The sequence below is a fragment of the Brienomyrus brachyistius genome, chromosome 19, assembly GCF_023856365.1.
Source record: "Brienomyrus brachyistius isolate T26 chromosome 19, BBRACH_0.4, whole genome shotgun sequence".
NCBI classification, from domain to species: Eukaryota; Metazoa; Chordata; class Actinopteri; order Osteoglossiformes; family Mormyridae; genus Brienomyrus; species Brienomyrus brachyistius.
Genome location: NC_064551.1, coordinates 19,727,005 through 19,741,211, shown reverse-complemented (window position 1 = coordinate 19,741,211; position 14,207 = coordinate 19,727,005). Strand labels below are relative to the sequence as shown.

Below are 14,207 nucleotides of genomic sequence, written 5' to 3'. Positions count from 1 at the left end.
CGCACACTCGCACTTGTGTATCTGGTGCGACGGGAGAGATTATTCAGCGGAAAAGCATTTTATTAATCAGACTTGGTGCGGTAGGAGTGGCCCACCTGACTTAGCTCACTCTGCCGTGGGCTTCCCGTCGTTCCGAAGGGGTACATGGGTGTGGAGGGAAGGTCGGATCCCAACCAGTCGCAGATTCACTTTTCTCTTACATAGAATTTCTACACTTTTTTCCTTGAAGTAATAGTCTATTTAATGTAGTAATGAATAATTACATTGCTAATAAAAATAATCCACCCCCTGCGTATCCAATATAGGGTCTTGGGGGGGGGGGGGGGTCCCTGGAACCTATCTCAAGCAGCATAGGGCACATGGTAGACGTACCCCCCCTCTGAGACAGGACGCACGCACGCACGCGCACACACACACACACACACACACACACACGACAGGCAATTTATGGATGGAAATTAGTCTAACTGCATGTCTTTGGACCGCGGGAGGTAACCTGTGTGACACGGGAGAACATGCAAACTCCACACGCAGAGCGGGGGCAAGATTCACACCCAGCCATGGAGGTATGAGGCAGCGACTCGACCCATTCAGCCGCCACGCCTCCTGACTAATAATAGTAATCATGATGATGGGAATAGTAATAATAAATAATTACATCTATACAATCTATAAATGTAATGCCCTATTTCACATGAAACCCTCACACGCCCTCTGTGTCTGTTAGGGAAACAGAGCCATCCCGGTAATAAAGGGAATTTCAGCTCAGCAGGTTACCGATTAAGATTGCCCAGTGTCTGCGGAAAGAGCGATCATCCCATCGGCAATCATCCCGGGTGAGGGTGGGGGGACGGGACTCACACCGCCAAGTAAAAAATAAAAAAAAAAAAAGGTCCTGAAAGTTTTTTTTCTTTCCGAGGAAGGAATCAAGGAGGGAAAGGTTAGCTTGCTCCAAAGTAGCCTGGTCTAGTCAAATATCTTCATCTCAGGAATGCTACTTCATATGTTCAGAGGAACAGAAGAAGAAAAAAAAAATGAATAGATGTTAAGTCTTTACTCATGCAGGAGCTCTTGCAGACAGTTGGGGGATTTAAAGATCTCGGGGACCTCGCTGTCCAGCTTGCAGATGACCTTGTAGATGGCCTTCTTCCAGGAAGGATCGACATCCTTGCCGGCGATGATGGCGTTGAAAAACTCCCGTAACGTGATCTGCGCCACCTCCAGGAATCGCTCCGGAACCTGCTGATACACAAGGAGACGGTGACATTAGGGAAAGTTTTCGGTTTCAACCCCAAGTCTCTGGTCCGCGACCCGAGGCTCCGAGACCTCGCCTCCTCAGCGAGCTTCTCTGTCAATAAGCCCCCTCCCATAATCTTTACGGGTCGTGAAGTCGGTTTCGTGCCCTCGGGTAGCCCTGGAAAAGGACACCGGGTGACGTACTCCTGTGCCGGTTATTCAGGTAGTGTGGGGCGCGCCGGACACCCTGCCTGGAGGGTCCTGGTTCGCCACTCGTTCTCACGGCTTTAGAAGGACGTTGACGCGATTTTCGCCCCCAGCTTCCTCTTTCTTGACATAAACGTGTGCACATGACCTGTAAAACTTGTCAGATAAGGCGACGGTCGGCAGATAAAAGCCTCTGGGCTGCAGGCCTGTAAGCGACGTCAGGGCCACACGGTCCTTGGTGTGGGCGTCGTAAATCTGAGGGGAACAAACAACGGCGTGGGGATACCATTGTGCACGATGAGCCGGGCACGATGAGCATCTTACGGCATGGACACAAATGGCCCCAACGTTAATGCAGCAAATGCCTCATTCAAGTCGCAGCCTCCCTGATAACCGCATCCCCAGGGGTAAATTCACCTTCGTTAGCATTCCTGCATCGAGACCCCCTCCGTGGCCTCAAATCCTCATCCCAGCTCCTCCCTCCCTAGCCTGTCAGGCATCCCTACCCTCCGTACGCTAGATCCGTGAGACAGCTCTGAACAGTCCATAGAACACTGCCTGTACCCAAGGCAAGATTAAGCCCATGGTATGGGGTCTGTCTGCAGGACACCTTTCCCTCTTACTTCAGCACTAACTCTAACCCATGCGCTAATGCCAACCACTGGGCTACCGCTAACCTGAATGCTAAAGCTAACTCTAGCATTAATGCTAACCTTTGGGCTACTGCTAACCCAGCGTTAGCTGTAAAACACGCTCATACCGTAGCCAATGGCGTCACTTGCCAGGTTGGGCAAGTTGTGGTCACCGAACATGAGTTTTGTCAAGAAGCAGCTTAAAAGATAAACAAGACAACCCCCTCCCACCCCCCCAAGGACTGAAAAAGCAGACCAGTCCTTTGCCAGTGCTTTCGGGAACCTTGAACATCTAAACCGCTTATCTGTGGACAGAGTGTAAACATGAATCTGTCTTGTTCTCATCTGACCTGGGACAGTCACACACACACACACACACACACACACACACACACACACAAACACATGCACACACACACAGATATACACACAGATACACAGCCACACACACACACAAAGCCATCCACATTCATATACTCACACACCTACCCTGGATATACACAGACACTCACACACAGTCACACACACACAGTCACACACGCACGCCCCCTCCCCCTTCAGGGGTCACTTGGTTGATTATGCTGACTGTCCCCAGCCGCTGCGGCGCACAACAAAAGCCTGACATAGCAGCCCGCTCACCTCCCGCGTCCTGCAGAAACTCATCACAGGTGTCAGGACATACCAAGGTTAGCGGCGGCCGCTGGAACACAAGGCAGGGGCTCGCCGGTGCGCTTGGCTGATGAATGAATGTCACATGGAGGGGGGGGGGGGCAGGCGGGGGGCAGGCAATGGGTGCTGTGATGTGGGGCAGGGGGGCGGGGGGGGGGCGGTTACAAAGGTTACAGATATCTTCCATCCTTTCACCTCAGAAGCTTGCTTGCACCCCGAAAAGAATGTTTTATTTGACTGCACAAACTAACACCACCTCCCCCCCCCCAACACACAATGTGACCACCCACACGGGCCCGCTGTCTAAAAAAAATAACAATAATAATCTGTTGTCATGGCTAAAAGAAGGTTCCGGTTAAATGTACCTGTGCTGAATGGCTATTACTAGTACACATCCCCCCTCCGGAGCCAGGCAGCACTGTCCCCTCAAGACATTCGCTCTTTCGGGTCTTTAACGGCTGTTAATTTTCCGTGCCTGTTCGGCTGACGAGCCACGCGGGGGACAAAAGCCAATGTCCCGAGCCAGTCCCAGCACCGGAGGAGGGTTAGGTGGACCGGGGGGGGGGGGTCATTGCTAAGAATATTCCTACAAGGAATTTCTCCAGCCATTTTTACTATAAAAGGGCAGCAAAATGCTGACTGTAAGGAGAAGACAATGTCAAGGAGAAAAGGGTATTGGTATTTTGGATCCTCTTGACTGCCCGCCTTGGAAAGCGAGAGCGGGAGGTAGTGAGGCAGAGGGAGAGTTATTCCTGTCCCAGAGCCCTTTCTCTGCATTAGCTGACTGCTCGCCTGTTAGCCAGCAGCGTGCCTTAACCGCTTTGTCACCCGCTCTGCTTCGCAGAGATCAGCTGTTGGCCTTTTGTTACGGCTATTGTATACTCTAATCCTCTGCGGCTGCCTCTGTGTCGGCGAAACGCGGCCCCATCACGCCCAGCATGGCTCTTCGGAAATATTTCATATGGCCTTCGTGGCTCCCCAAACCCCCGGACAGGCCTGACGCGGGGGTGCGGGCCAGGCTGGCCTTTACACCACTGCTGCCCCTGTGCTTTTTCAAACAGCATCAGATGTTACTCAGATAACAAATAAATGACAAATGTTGGCTTGGTGATCTTAAAGCACAGCGCTGTTCCCAGTAACACTGTCAAGGAAACCATTAATAGAGTCATATTAATTAAAGCCTATCAGTAAAGGTGATTATCTTAAAATATGCTTAGTAAAGTGTTTAAATTAGATGATTTATGGGGAGAAAGCCTGATGTTAGATTCAGACGTATCAGAGGGAACCAACTATTAATGAAAACAGAGAAAGGAGGCAAAACGAATGATATAAGTGAGCTCACCCCCTCACCCTCCTGCTCCACCGCCCGCCCTCCTCCTCTTCCACCCGCCCTCCTGCTCTACCGCCCGCCATGTTGCTCCACCGCCCGCCCTCCTGCTCTACCGCCGCCCTCCTGCTCTACCGCCCGCCATGTTGCTCCACCGCCCGCCCTCCTCCTCTACCGCCCGCCCTCCTGCTCTACCGCCCGCCCTCCTGCTCTACCGCCCGCCCTCCTGCCCCATCACCTGCCTTACTACTCTCAGTTCCACCTTCCTGTCCACCCTCCTGCTCCACTCGTTCACCAGTCAGCCCGCCGCTAGTCCTCCTGCTTGCTTGCTCGCCTGTTTGCCAGCATGCTCTCCCACCCCACCTTTATTTCGGCTGTCTTCCTTCCCAGGCAGCTCTGGCATTCCTAGTGATAAGAGGACCAGCGTGAAAAGAGAAAATTATGTGGCCCTTTCCACTGTCTAACACAAGATGACAAATACAGAGAGAGGGAGAGAGAGAGATGGGAGTCAGAGGAGTGGAGGCGAGCAGGTCCCGGTACTTCACCCAGCATTCATTCACCCCCTTGTGTGCTCGCTCGCCCCCTGAGCAAACTCCCCCTGCTCCCTGCTGTTTGTTAAGTAAATATTGATCAAGGAAAGACTTGCCTCCTGACAGCAGAGGGGTTGGGGGTGAATGCAGGGGGGGTGGGGGGTGAGTTGTGGAATAGCCTTGTAAGTGACAAACAAGCTGCTTAAAACGCTCCTCTACTGTCGATAACGCCATGGAACACTGTACGACCCCCGGCGAAACAAGGCTTTCGGAGCCGCCTCAGAATATCGGCGCCATCTTCGGCCCCTTTCTGGATGCTTCCATCCAAAGCAATGGCATTTAGTTAACAGAGCTAATCCAAGACCCTCTTCCTGGAGCTGCTCGGGCAGAGTCATCCGGCCAAGGCCACCACCACGGTCCCCTTCCCCGACAGGACGCCAACCATCAACCTTGTTTACGAAAGGGCGGATCTGTTTGCGCTTTAAGCTGTTTTTTTTGGGAAACTGGTCAAAATATTTAAACATCTTTCAATATTAGAGGGCAGAAGATACCGCAGTGTTTGCTAGCGCCAATGGGGGTGCAGGGGGAGGGGGGAGGTGGTGCACAAGCGGGCTGCAGCGATGCTCACGGTCGATAGCCTTGAAGGATGCAAGGACCCCCACGTGCTCGGAGTTCCTTGGTAGTTAATCCCTAACCAGCGTTTGTCCTGATGGCACCTCCACTCCTGGGAAAACGTACAGCTTCTCAGACTGCCTTACGTCCGCAGAGAGCGATCCGAGATGTGCTCCCCACGCCATCTCATTCTCCGACTGGTAGAGGGCCGAAACAGATTCAGAGATCGAATCATGAACACCCCCCCCCCCCCAACCCTGATGGACATGCCAACATCTTCGCCTTGAAGAAGATGGACAAGTAGGGAATCAATTACTTCATCTGAGAGCCTCCATGGAGAATTCCAGTCTCTCTATAGTTCAGCCTAAATAAAACCAAAAAGCAAAACATTCAGTCAGCGAACATGGGTACGAGCCAGAAGGGCCGGACGGGGCTTCGAGAGAGTCGGCAAACTGATTATGAGCAAACAAGCCCCAAGGTCAGACTCAGGGAAAGGGAGAGTTATTTCATCTGTCATGGGCTTTGAAAAATACATGTGGTTTGGGGGGGGGGGGGTCCTCAAATTTTCACTAGAGTTCAAAAGAACACTGTCCATTAAGGAGAAAAAAAAACCTTGATGTTCTGCACACATTCATCTCCTGTAATCAATAGTGTGGATGAGCTAAGACCTTCCCGCTCTGATAAACTCTTGGCTAGGGGGTCACTTAGTCAAACAAATTCCAGGTTTTCCCCCCTGAGATAAAGATGCTTTCAAAAGCCACCGGTCTGATGCAACCAAGGTTCAGCAGGCGCGCAGCCTTGGATGGACGGCCGGCGAGCCGCTGGGTAAACAGGGTCCGTGCCGCGCTGATACCGGCCGGCCTTGCCGACCGCCTCCCAGTGGCCGTTCTTAAGGAGAATCGCCCGACAACCACCACGTGCCACTTTCTCAAGGTGTGAGACAAGTTTCCAAGGACTTGGGGGGGGCAGAGATAAACGCCCCCGCCTTGTTATTCTCCAGCACTGGATCGGCATTGACTCCAGAAGCTTTAGCAAAGCAGGTCAAGTCCCCCCCCCCCCACCCCGTGCCTCACTCCCCCGACTCCGAAAATTAAGTCATAACGTGGGTGGGGGGTCGGGGACAACAGGAACAAACAAATGCGTGTTAATGACCTGCATCTAACAAAGGAGGCCCCCAGCTGCACGGACCTAGAAGAAGAAAAATGACAGAGAGCAGTGTCGTGAAGAGAGACGTGAGGGGGTGACCTCGCTGTCGGGGGACATGGCGGCGGGAGGCGGGCCGGGGAGAGCGACCAGGGCCGGGTGGCGGCAGAGAGGGGGCGGGGACAGGACAGCCTTAGCCTCCAGGAGCAAAGCGGGCAGACGGAAGGCGGCAGAGGGCTACAGAGAGGAGGAGAGTGTCAGCTGAGGTGGGGTGGAGGCTGGGCACTGTGCCAGGGTAACGAGCAGACATGCATCAGACTACAGATGTGTCAAGACCCCCCGGGGCGAAATAATGACATAATGGCCATGGGTGTGTGTGTGCGTGTGTGTGTGTGTGTTGGAACACCCAGTCCTTTAACCGGTTACTGCAGAAAAACACTGTAAAACTTATTAACAGCTTTGACTAATACTAATTACAGAATCAATTTCATATTATTATTATTATTATTATTGTTGTTGTGATGGAGGTCGCAGGATAGGCTCTAGATTCACTGCACCCCTGCATTGATTCTGCACTTATGGAAGATGGACAGATGTGTTATTATTGCACATTATCCTGTTATTATTACTGTCATTAGTATAGTGATACTGCAAACCTCTTCTGTGACCAGCCCCCACAAAGCTGCCTACCCCCTAAGCAGGACCTGTGATCTGTGGCAGGTCCCTGCACCCCAGCAGCAGGCCCCAGACCCTGCAGTGGCTCCTCCAGAGCCAGGGGTTCGAATGTCCCTCCCCCGTTCGTGCCGGTTTCCTCCAGCACAGGCGTCTCGGAATGGCCCGCACAGTGTGACTGTGCCCGTACCCTGCGCCGGACTGCCACGGGTCCCATGATGCCCCTTGCCCTGTGCTTCCTGCAAGACGCCCCAGGCTCTGTGTGACCAACAGCCACGGAACACAGACCAATCCCAGCTGTACCGCGATGACCTCACATCAGCAAGGCCACAAATTTTGGGAATAAAGGTCACTTACACCTCATTTAATGTTGCATCAGGAACATAAAGTTGGATCTTGCTATTCCGCTTGTGACAAATCGGCCTGCTTCACTGTTAGAGATATGTATGCTAATGGACTTGGTCCCTGGGCCTCAGGAGAGCGAAATGATCACACGGACAGGCACGGGGGACCTGAGGAGTCCAGCGGGGACACCACGTCAACCCGGGCTCTACTGAAAGCAGCTAAATTTAAAGGCTGTTTTGCCAAGTCATCAATTCTCTCACCCTTTTTACATCAAGACTCTGTCTTGTGCCCTCGGGCCTGATTTCCCAAGCAGTAGGAGGTCTGACGGGCATTTTCCATGACATTATCTCTCTGACGGACATTTTCCATGCGCGAAGGGTACAGTGACGTGCTAGAAGACCACGGGGTCTGCTCCACATCCACGTGGGCCTCCATCGCTGATAATCAGGGAGCCGCGTTTCTAAAAAGGGAACAAATGCTCTGTCCTATTTAATGTAAAGAATACTGTATAAAAATGTCAGAAAATCTGACCCCCCCCGCAGACCTCGCCTCCTTTACGAGGAAGACGCTAAGTAGGTGCCAGTGTGCAGCCACCCTGGGGGGGTTTAAACGCCAAGTGGAGGGGGGGGGCTTGGGTACAGAAAGCCAGAGAAAATGTAGCACTCAAAACTTCTCATCTTTTTCTGGACGGAAAATCTCACAAGCACACATGCGTACGCACACACACGCACAAGAACACGCATGCAAGAATACGGACACGCAATCATATAGACACCTGAGCACACGCATATACAAGCACATGGAAGCATAAACATATTCAGTCTGAAAGGTGAGCAGCGACATCATAGTGTTTAAAGACCATGTGTCTGTTTATAGTTTATGTTCCATTACTGATCCTTCCTGCCCCCGGTCTGTGTGGCCCCACCTTTCCTGCCCCCTGTCTCTGTGGCCCCGCCTTTCCTGCCCCCTGTCTCTGTGGCCCCGCCCTTTCTGCCCCACTCTGTCCTGCCCCCTGCTTTTCTACCCCCCACCTTCCTGTTACCCGTCTAGGTGCCCCCACCTTCCTGCCTCACTCTGTTCTGTCCTACTCTGTCCTACCCCCGCCTATGTGCCCCCCGCCTTCCTGCCCCCCTCTCCCCCACCCCAATCTCGGGGTCTCCCCTGCCCACAAGCCTTCCCTTCCTCCTCCTTCTCCACTTCACAGAGTCCATGGGGACCTGTGGCATTTTTAAGTCGGGTTTCTGGGCCGAGCCTGTAACCCTGGCTGCCGATGTGCTCCCCGGAAACGACTGTCAACCACCCCCCGGGAAAGATGGCGGGGGGGGGGGGGGGTGTAGTCACCTCAAGTGGGGAAGAAAAAACCAGGTGAGCCCTGTCTCTCAGAAGCACAGCGAGCCGGTAACCTGGCATGAGGACAGTGGGCGAGGGGGTCACCTGCCGGGGGATGGATGCCCAGACATGGCAGCGAACCACAGGGAGCAAACAAAGAGGAAACAGCCCCCGCCATCAGCTGGCACGGCCAGAGAACGGGCACGGCTGAGCTGCTCCTCCAAGCCACTGGGGGTTCACATCTCCCAGTCTGAGGACCAGAAGCACTAACCCCCCCCCCCCCCATATAAAAAACACATCCACCGAGATACAAAGGACACTTTGAAATGCTTGATAGGAAATTCAGCACAAGACGACCGTGAGACTCTTTCCAATGTCAAATCCTCATTCCTATCTGTGGCTGGTTAAAAATTCACTGGAAGGGGGTAAATCCAGTGAGGTCCGGGAAGCAGCGAGCTGGTTTCCCAGAGTCTGCTCCGCTCCGCTCCGCTCCGTCCCACTCCGGCCCCCGTGTTTGTTCCCAGGACGGCAGGTGAGACTGGAATTGAAGGTGCCGACCTTTCTCGGGGTAGCAGGGACCCATGAGGCTGTAAGACAATGGCTGGCCTCATGAGGGGGGGGGGGGGGGGAGGTCACATGAGGAATCAGCAAGCAGCCACAGATCGCTCATTGTCAGGACTGCGGTGCCAGATGTGCTGGAAGGACAGCGGACGTCAGGCCGGACCGGCACTCGTGACCCAGACAAGATGGAACAAGAGATCGCCTCAAAAGTGCTTCACTGTCGCTTTGGTGCATAGGCCGGCAAACCCCCCCCCGCAAGTTATTCACAACCGTGGCTTGGAGGGGGCACCTACAATATGATTTAGCGACAGAGAGTTTGTGGGAATTCTCCGCACTTAGGTAGCCAGATGGGAGAGGGACGAGGAGGTACCTTTCCATGATTCCCGTTCCGTTCTGATAGAGAGTGACCGAGGTGTGAAGAGGCACAGAACGCAGAACGGATATGGGGGGGGTGAGAAGGAGGCGGGGGGGGGGGGGGGGGAATGGTGGCCAAGAAGGCAGCATCCACAAAGACTTTGAACCCGTCTCAAGAGGACTATTAATTACGAAAGGCCTTTGGGTAGGTCAGACCAGGAGAGGATAGAGGGAGAGTTGAGGGGGCTGGGAAGGGGGGGTGATGGATCTGCTAAGCAATAGGCTTAGGAGCGGAGAGAGCGCCCCCCACAGGCACAGTGGGGGTCCAATTCTCCAGTGCGTGACACCTGAGGGACAGGGTGTAAAAACAAGCTAGTTGGGGGAGAGGGGGGAATGTGAACGATGGGACAGAGGTGGCCACAAAACGGGGCGAGACTGTGCTCTGTTCTTTAAACTTTCCTTTTACCCCCCTGGAAGAGACTAAAGGGGTAAGTGGTGTGTCACTGCGTCACAGAGCCAGGCTGCGGATACCACAGCTGTCCAGAGACACGTCGTGGGGGGGCGGGGGGAGAGGAGGGGGGAAGGGCAGAGAGGAGGGGGAAGGGCAGAGAAAGGCAAGGTGATGCCTGACATCAGAGCCTTACAGAAATGTGAAACCATCCCGCCCCCCAACCACCACCCCCAGCAAGGAGCATTCACCAAAAAAGCTGTTTTATTCCTCACAAATGTGACTCTACCAGCCCACCCCCCCACCCCAAAAAAAAAAAAACATGCTAACAGGCCCCAGCATGGTGGACTCGTTCATAGCGAGTGAGGAAAAAGATTTCCCCCTGGTTACGATGCTCAGGACATCCCAACACGCTGGCATCCCAACACGCTGGCATCCCAACACGCTGGCATCCCAACACGCTGGCATCCCAACACGCTGGCATCCCAACACGCTGGCATCCCAACACGCTGACATCCCAACACGCTGGCATCCCAACACGCTGGCATCCCAACACGCTGGCATCCCAACACGCTGGCATCCCAACACGCTGGCATCCCAACACGCTGACATCCCAACACGCTGGCATCCCAACACGCTGGCATCCCAACACGCTGGCATCCCAACACGCTGGCATCCCAACACGCTGGCATCCCAACACGCTGACATCCCAACACGCTGGCATCCCAACACGCTGACATCCCAACACGCTGGCATCCCAACACGCTGGCATCCCAACACGACCAGTGCAGCGGTATGTACATTTACAAAAGGGGAGACTTATGGAGAGTCACAGCAAAGGAAGGGCCTCCTGTGACTCGTGAAGATCAGCACCTCGAGGGCTTGCCAGCTGTCAGCCAATGAGGAGTCAGTATTTAGTCAATCTGTCATACGGGAAGGTGGCACCGGTCTACCATGCCTTCCGGCCAGGTGACTTCACCATGGGCGGGGCCCAGAGGAGGAGAATGAGCCGTGGACCGTGGCTCGGCGAAAGCATGGGCTTTGATTGGCCAATCATGGCAAGTTGCCCATCACCGTAAACCAGTGTGATCACAGTTTTCAGTGGGGGGAGGGTGCCCCACGGTGCCAGGTGAAGGCTTCAACATGGCACCGCAAGCATTTATGTGTCTGGGAGTTTAAACATGGGGCTGCTCCCCCCCCTCACACTTCCAAGGCCGAGGTGCTGAACTCCAAAGGGAGGTGTATGCACCGAGAAACGTGGCCCTGAGATGCCAAAACGGCAGCAAACAAGGCAATTAGTGAAGCCTTTTAATTACCGCTGGATCCTGTCCTGCCGGCGAGGAATGCGGCAATTATGGCACTCAGCTCTAATTTATTTATTTATCTCCTTAATGGCCTTGGGGGGGGGCAATAGGAGGAATAAAATCCGAGGAGGATGAAAGAGGCGACACAGCAGGAGGAAGAAGGGAGATGCAACAATGATGACGTGAAAACGGGGAGAGCGGCTTGGTACCGGCGGTAGGCTGGAGTCACGGCAAAATGTGGCAGAATCGCACAGACGGGTGGGAATGAGATGCTGTAAGTTAGGGGTCTCTGAGGAAGGCCGGGGAAACGGCCGACATCATGCTGCCCTCTGAAGTATCACGGACAAGTTAAAACAAACTTTGACGCTTTCCTGAAATGTACTTCAGATGTTTCTCTCTCTCGCCCCCTCTCTCTCTCACATAAAAAAAAAAAAAAATTTGCATTGCTGGGCAATTTTCTTTGTGTCACGCCCTAATCAGCTCCTCCAGCTCCCTGCCCAGACACCTGCAGAGAAAAACCACCCCCCCCAATATTCAAATTGCCACCACCGCCCCGCCATAACGTAACATCTCCTGCAATAAAAGTCTTCTTCATACTGTCTTTCACCTTTCAGTTTGCAAATTCAAAGTCTCTGCATGTAAATTGGACAGGGCTCCTTAAAAAGTTCCCAGTAACGAGGGAAGACACACCCATCCCTCCTGCCTGGCTGCCCCCTTAAGCCTCCCGGACTTATTCAAATGATTAAAGGGGCGGACTTTATTTTCTGCGCGCTGAGAACCAGAAGGCGTTTTTGATCATATTTAAATGGACAGAGTCCCCGTGGACACAAGCAGATGTGAGGACGGTACTTTATGGCGCGCGCTGTATTTGACAAGGACGCCTCAACTCCCGGACATCACCTTCTTCATCCCCCCCCCGCCCCCCCATACGGAAAGACACATGACCTTGATGCTGACAACTCCATTTCACAGAGGGAGCGTGCCGGCCTGGAAAACACAGAGGACGTGGAGTAACCTTTACTGATGGACGGAGATTCCTGCTCTCGGGAAGTGTGGCTTTCATGTGAACGTGTGAATATTTCCCCCGGCTTGAGTACGTCCTGGGTGATGACATAGCTTCCACCGCAATCAGAATGTCGACGGCAATTCAGAACATCGCAAGCAGGATGGAGAAGTGGAGGGACGCCCCCTACAGCCAGCCCAGGAAGTGTGACGGACACGTCGCGTTTATAAATGCCGACGAACCACGTTTAGTAGTTTCCTGTTGCAAACATCGCGTTGCTAATTACAAATAAGCTAAAGTTCGTTAAGAAAACACGGAAACACAAACTCAATAAATCTAGAACATGCCTTAAACACCAACAACCAGATATCAGGAGAAGCAGAAATGGGAAGGATGACATCACAGATGGTAGGCTGGGGGGAGGGGGGATGAGTTAGGGAGGAGGAGCTTCTGGATGCCATGTGACTGAAAAGCAGGCTCCGCCTACTGGAAGGAGTCATACCTCAAAATCGTTGGCCTTGTTGTAGTGCATGTTGAGGGCGCGGAAGAGCTCGCAGTCACGGCTCACGGTCATCTCCTCCGCACTGGTCACGCCATCACCAATGGCCTGCCGGGCGAATTTCTCCATCTGGATGTAGTAGAACTCGCGAAAGTTGCTGAACCACTTGATGAGCTGGGAGGTGATGCACCTGTTGAACTGTGGGTTGGGAGGGGAGATGGGGGCGAGACACGAAACGGGCTGTTAAAGTCGGCAGCTGACCTTGATACGGGCAAAGAAGAAGAAGGACCCCACGCACCAGTCAGAGACAGTCGGCCATCTTTTCCTCTCTTACCAACCACAGAAGCCTTTGCAGTCTTCTGAATGGAATTTTAACCCAGTAACATTTGAAATAAAGCAAACTTGCTTTCCGCTTTCTTGTTCCAACAACCTCGGGACACTCACACACACACACACACACACACAAACACAGGTTTGTAAATTATATCTTTGTGGGGACTCTCCATTAATTTCCAAGGGGAGAACATTTTTAGTTTTTTGATTGCAGTTACATACTTTTATAAAATTGTTCCTCCTTGTGTGGATTTACCCCAAAAGGTAAAAAGTATCAGGTTTTACATTGTGGGGCCACAAAACCACACTCACGATGCATGCAGGCAGCTCAGCGACCACTTCGGACACGATGGGGTGGGGGCCAGCAGGTGCCTCACTGGCACAGCCAGGCGTGGACCCCGAATGTGCCCCCCCCACACACTCCCCCAGGGTCATTTTTAGAGGCATATGCTTTACTTTTCATTAATTTTACTTATATTCACCAAAAATGTGTTTCCTAATGTGATCCCTGGTACATGAATCACACCTCAGAGCTTCTAACCACACAAACACACCACATGGGTTCAGTATGACCACAAATGGTCCATTCTGATTCAGCACAGTCCCCCCCCCTCGCAGAGCAGACCCTGCTGTCTCGCCCCACTAGTCCCCTGGTTAAAATGTAATCACATTCATGCCCAGCGTCTGCTGAGCACCTGAGTGCGAATTTCCATACCTGCTAGAAAGGTTAATTGTCATTTGCCCCGAGGCATCTCCACACCGGGGCCCTTTAAGCACAGTCGCGGAGCGCGGCAGAGCTAAATTCCTAAGGAAAAATAAAACCTGAATATGGCGGGCTGCATTTGTCTGAGAATTACGGTCGTGCACCTCTGCTGAGCAGCGACGTAACAAGCATCTTAATCAGAAAAAAAAACGTCTCCCCTTCTCCTTCCATGACATGCACATTTTGCACTACTTCTGTGGCAAGGCCTCTCACGGAACACGGAACACCCTCCCTCTGTGA

At 53.1% G+C, this 14,207-nt stretch overlaps 1 protein-coding gene across 3 annotated transcripts in view; it reads right to left on the bottom strand.

Moving 5' to 3' along the window:
* Positions 1-311: 311 nt before the first annotated feature.
* Positions 312-14,207, bottom strand: part of LOC125714900 (prospero homeobox protein 1-like) — a 31,452-nt gene continuing 17,556 nt past the window's right edge. For all 3 annotated transcript variants that reach the window (XM_048985962.1, XM_048985964.1, XM_048985963.1), the window contains 2 exons: positions 12,875-13,069; positions 312-1,239 (listed from right to left, as the gene is read on the bottom strand). In XM_048985962.1, coding sequence (XP_048841919.1) covers positions 1,054-1,239; positions 12,875-13,069 — 381 coding nt within the window. In that variant the 3' untranslated portion in view covers positions 312-1,053. The remainder of the gene's footprint in view (positions 1,240-12,874; positions 13,070-14,207) is intronic.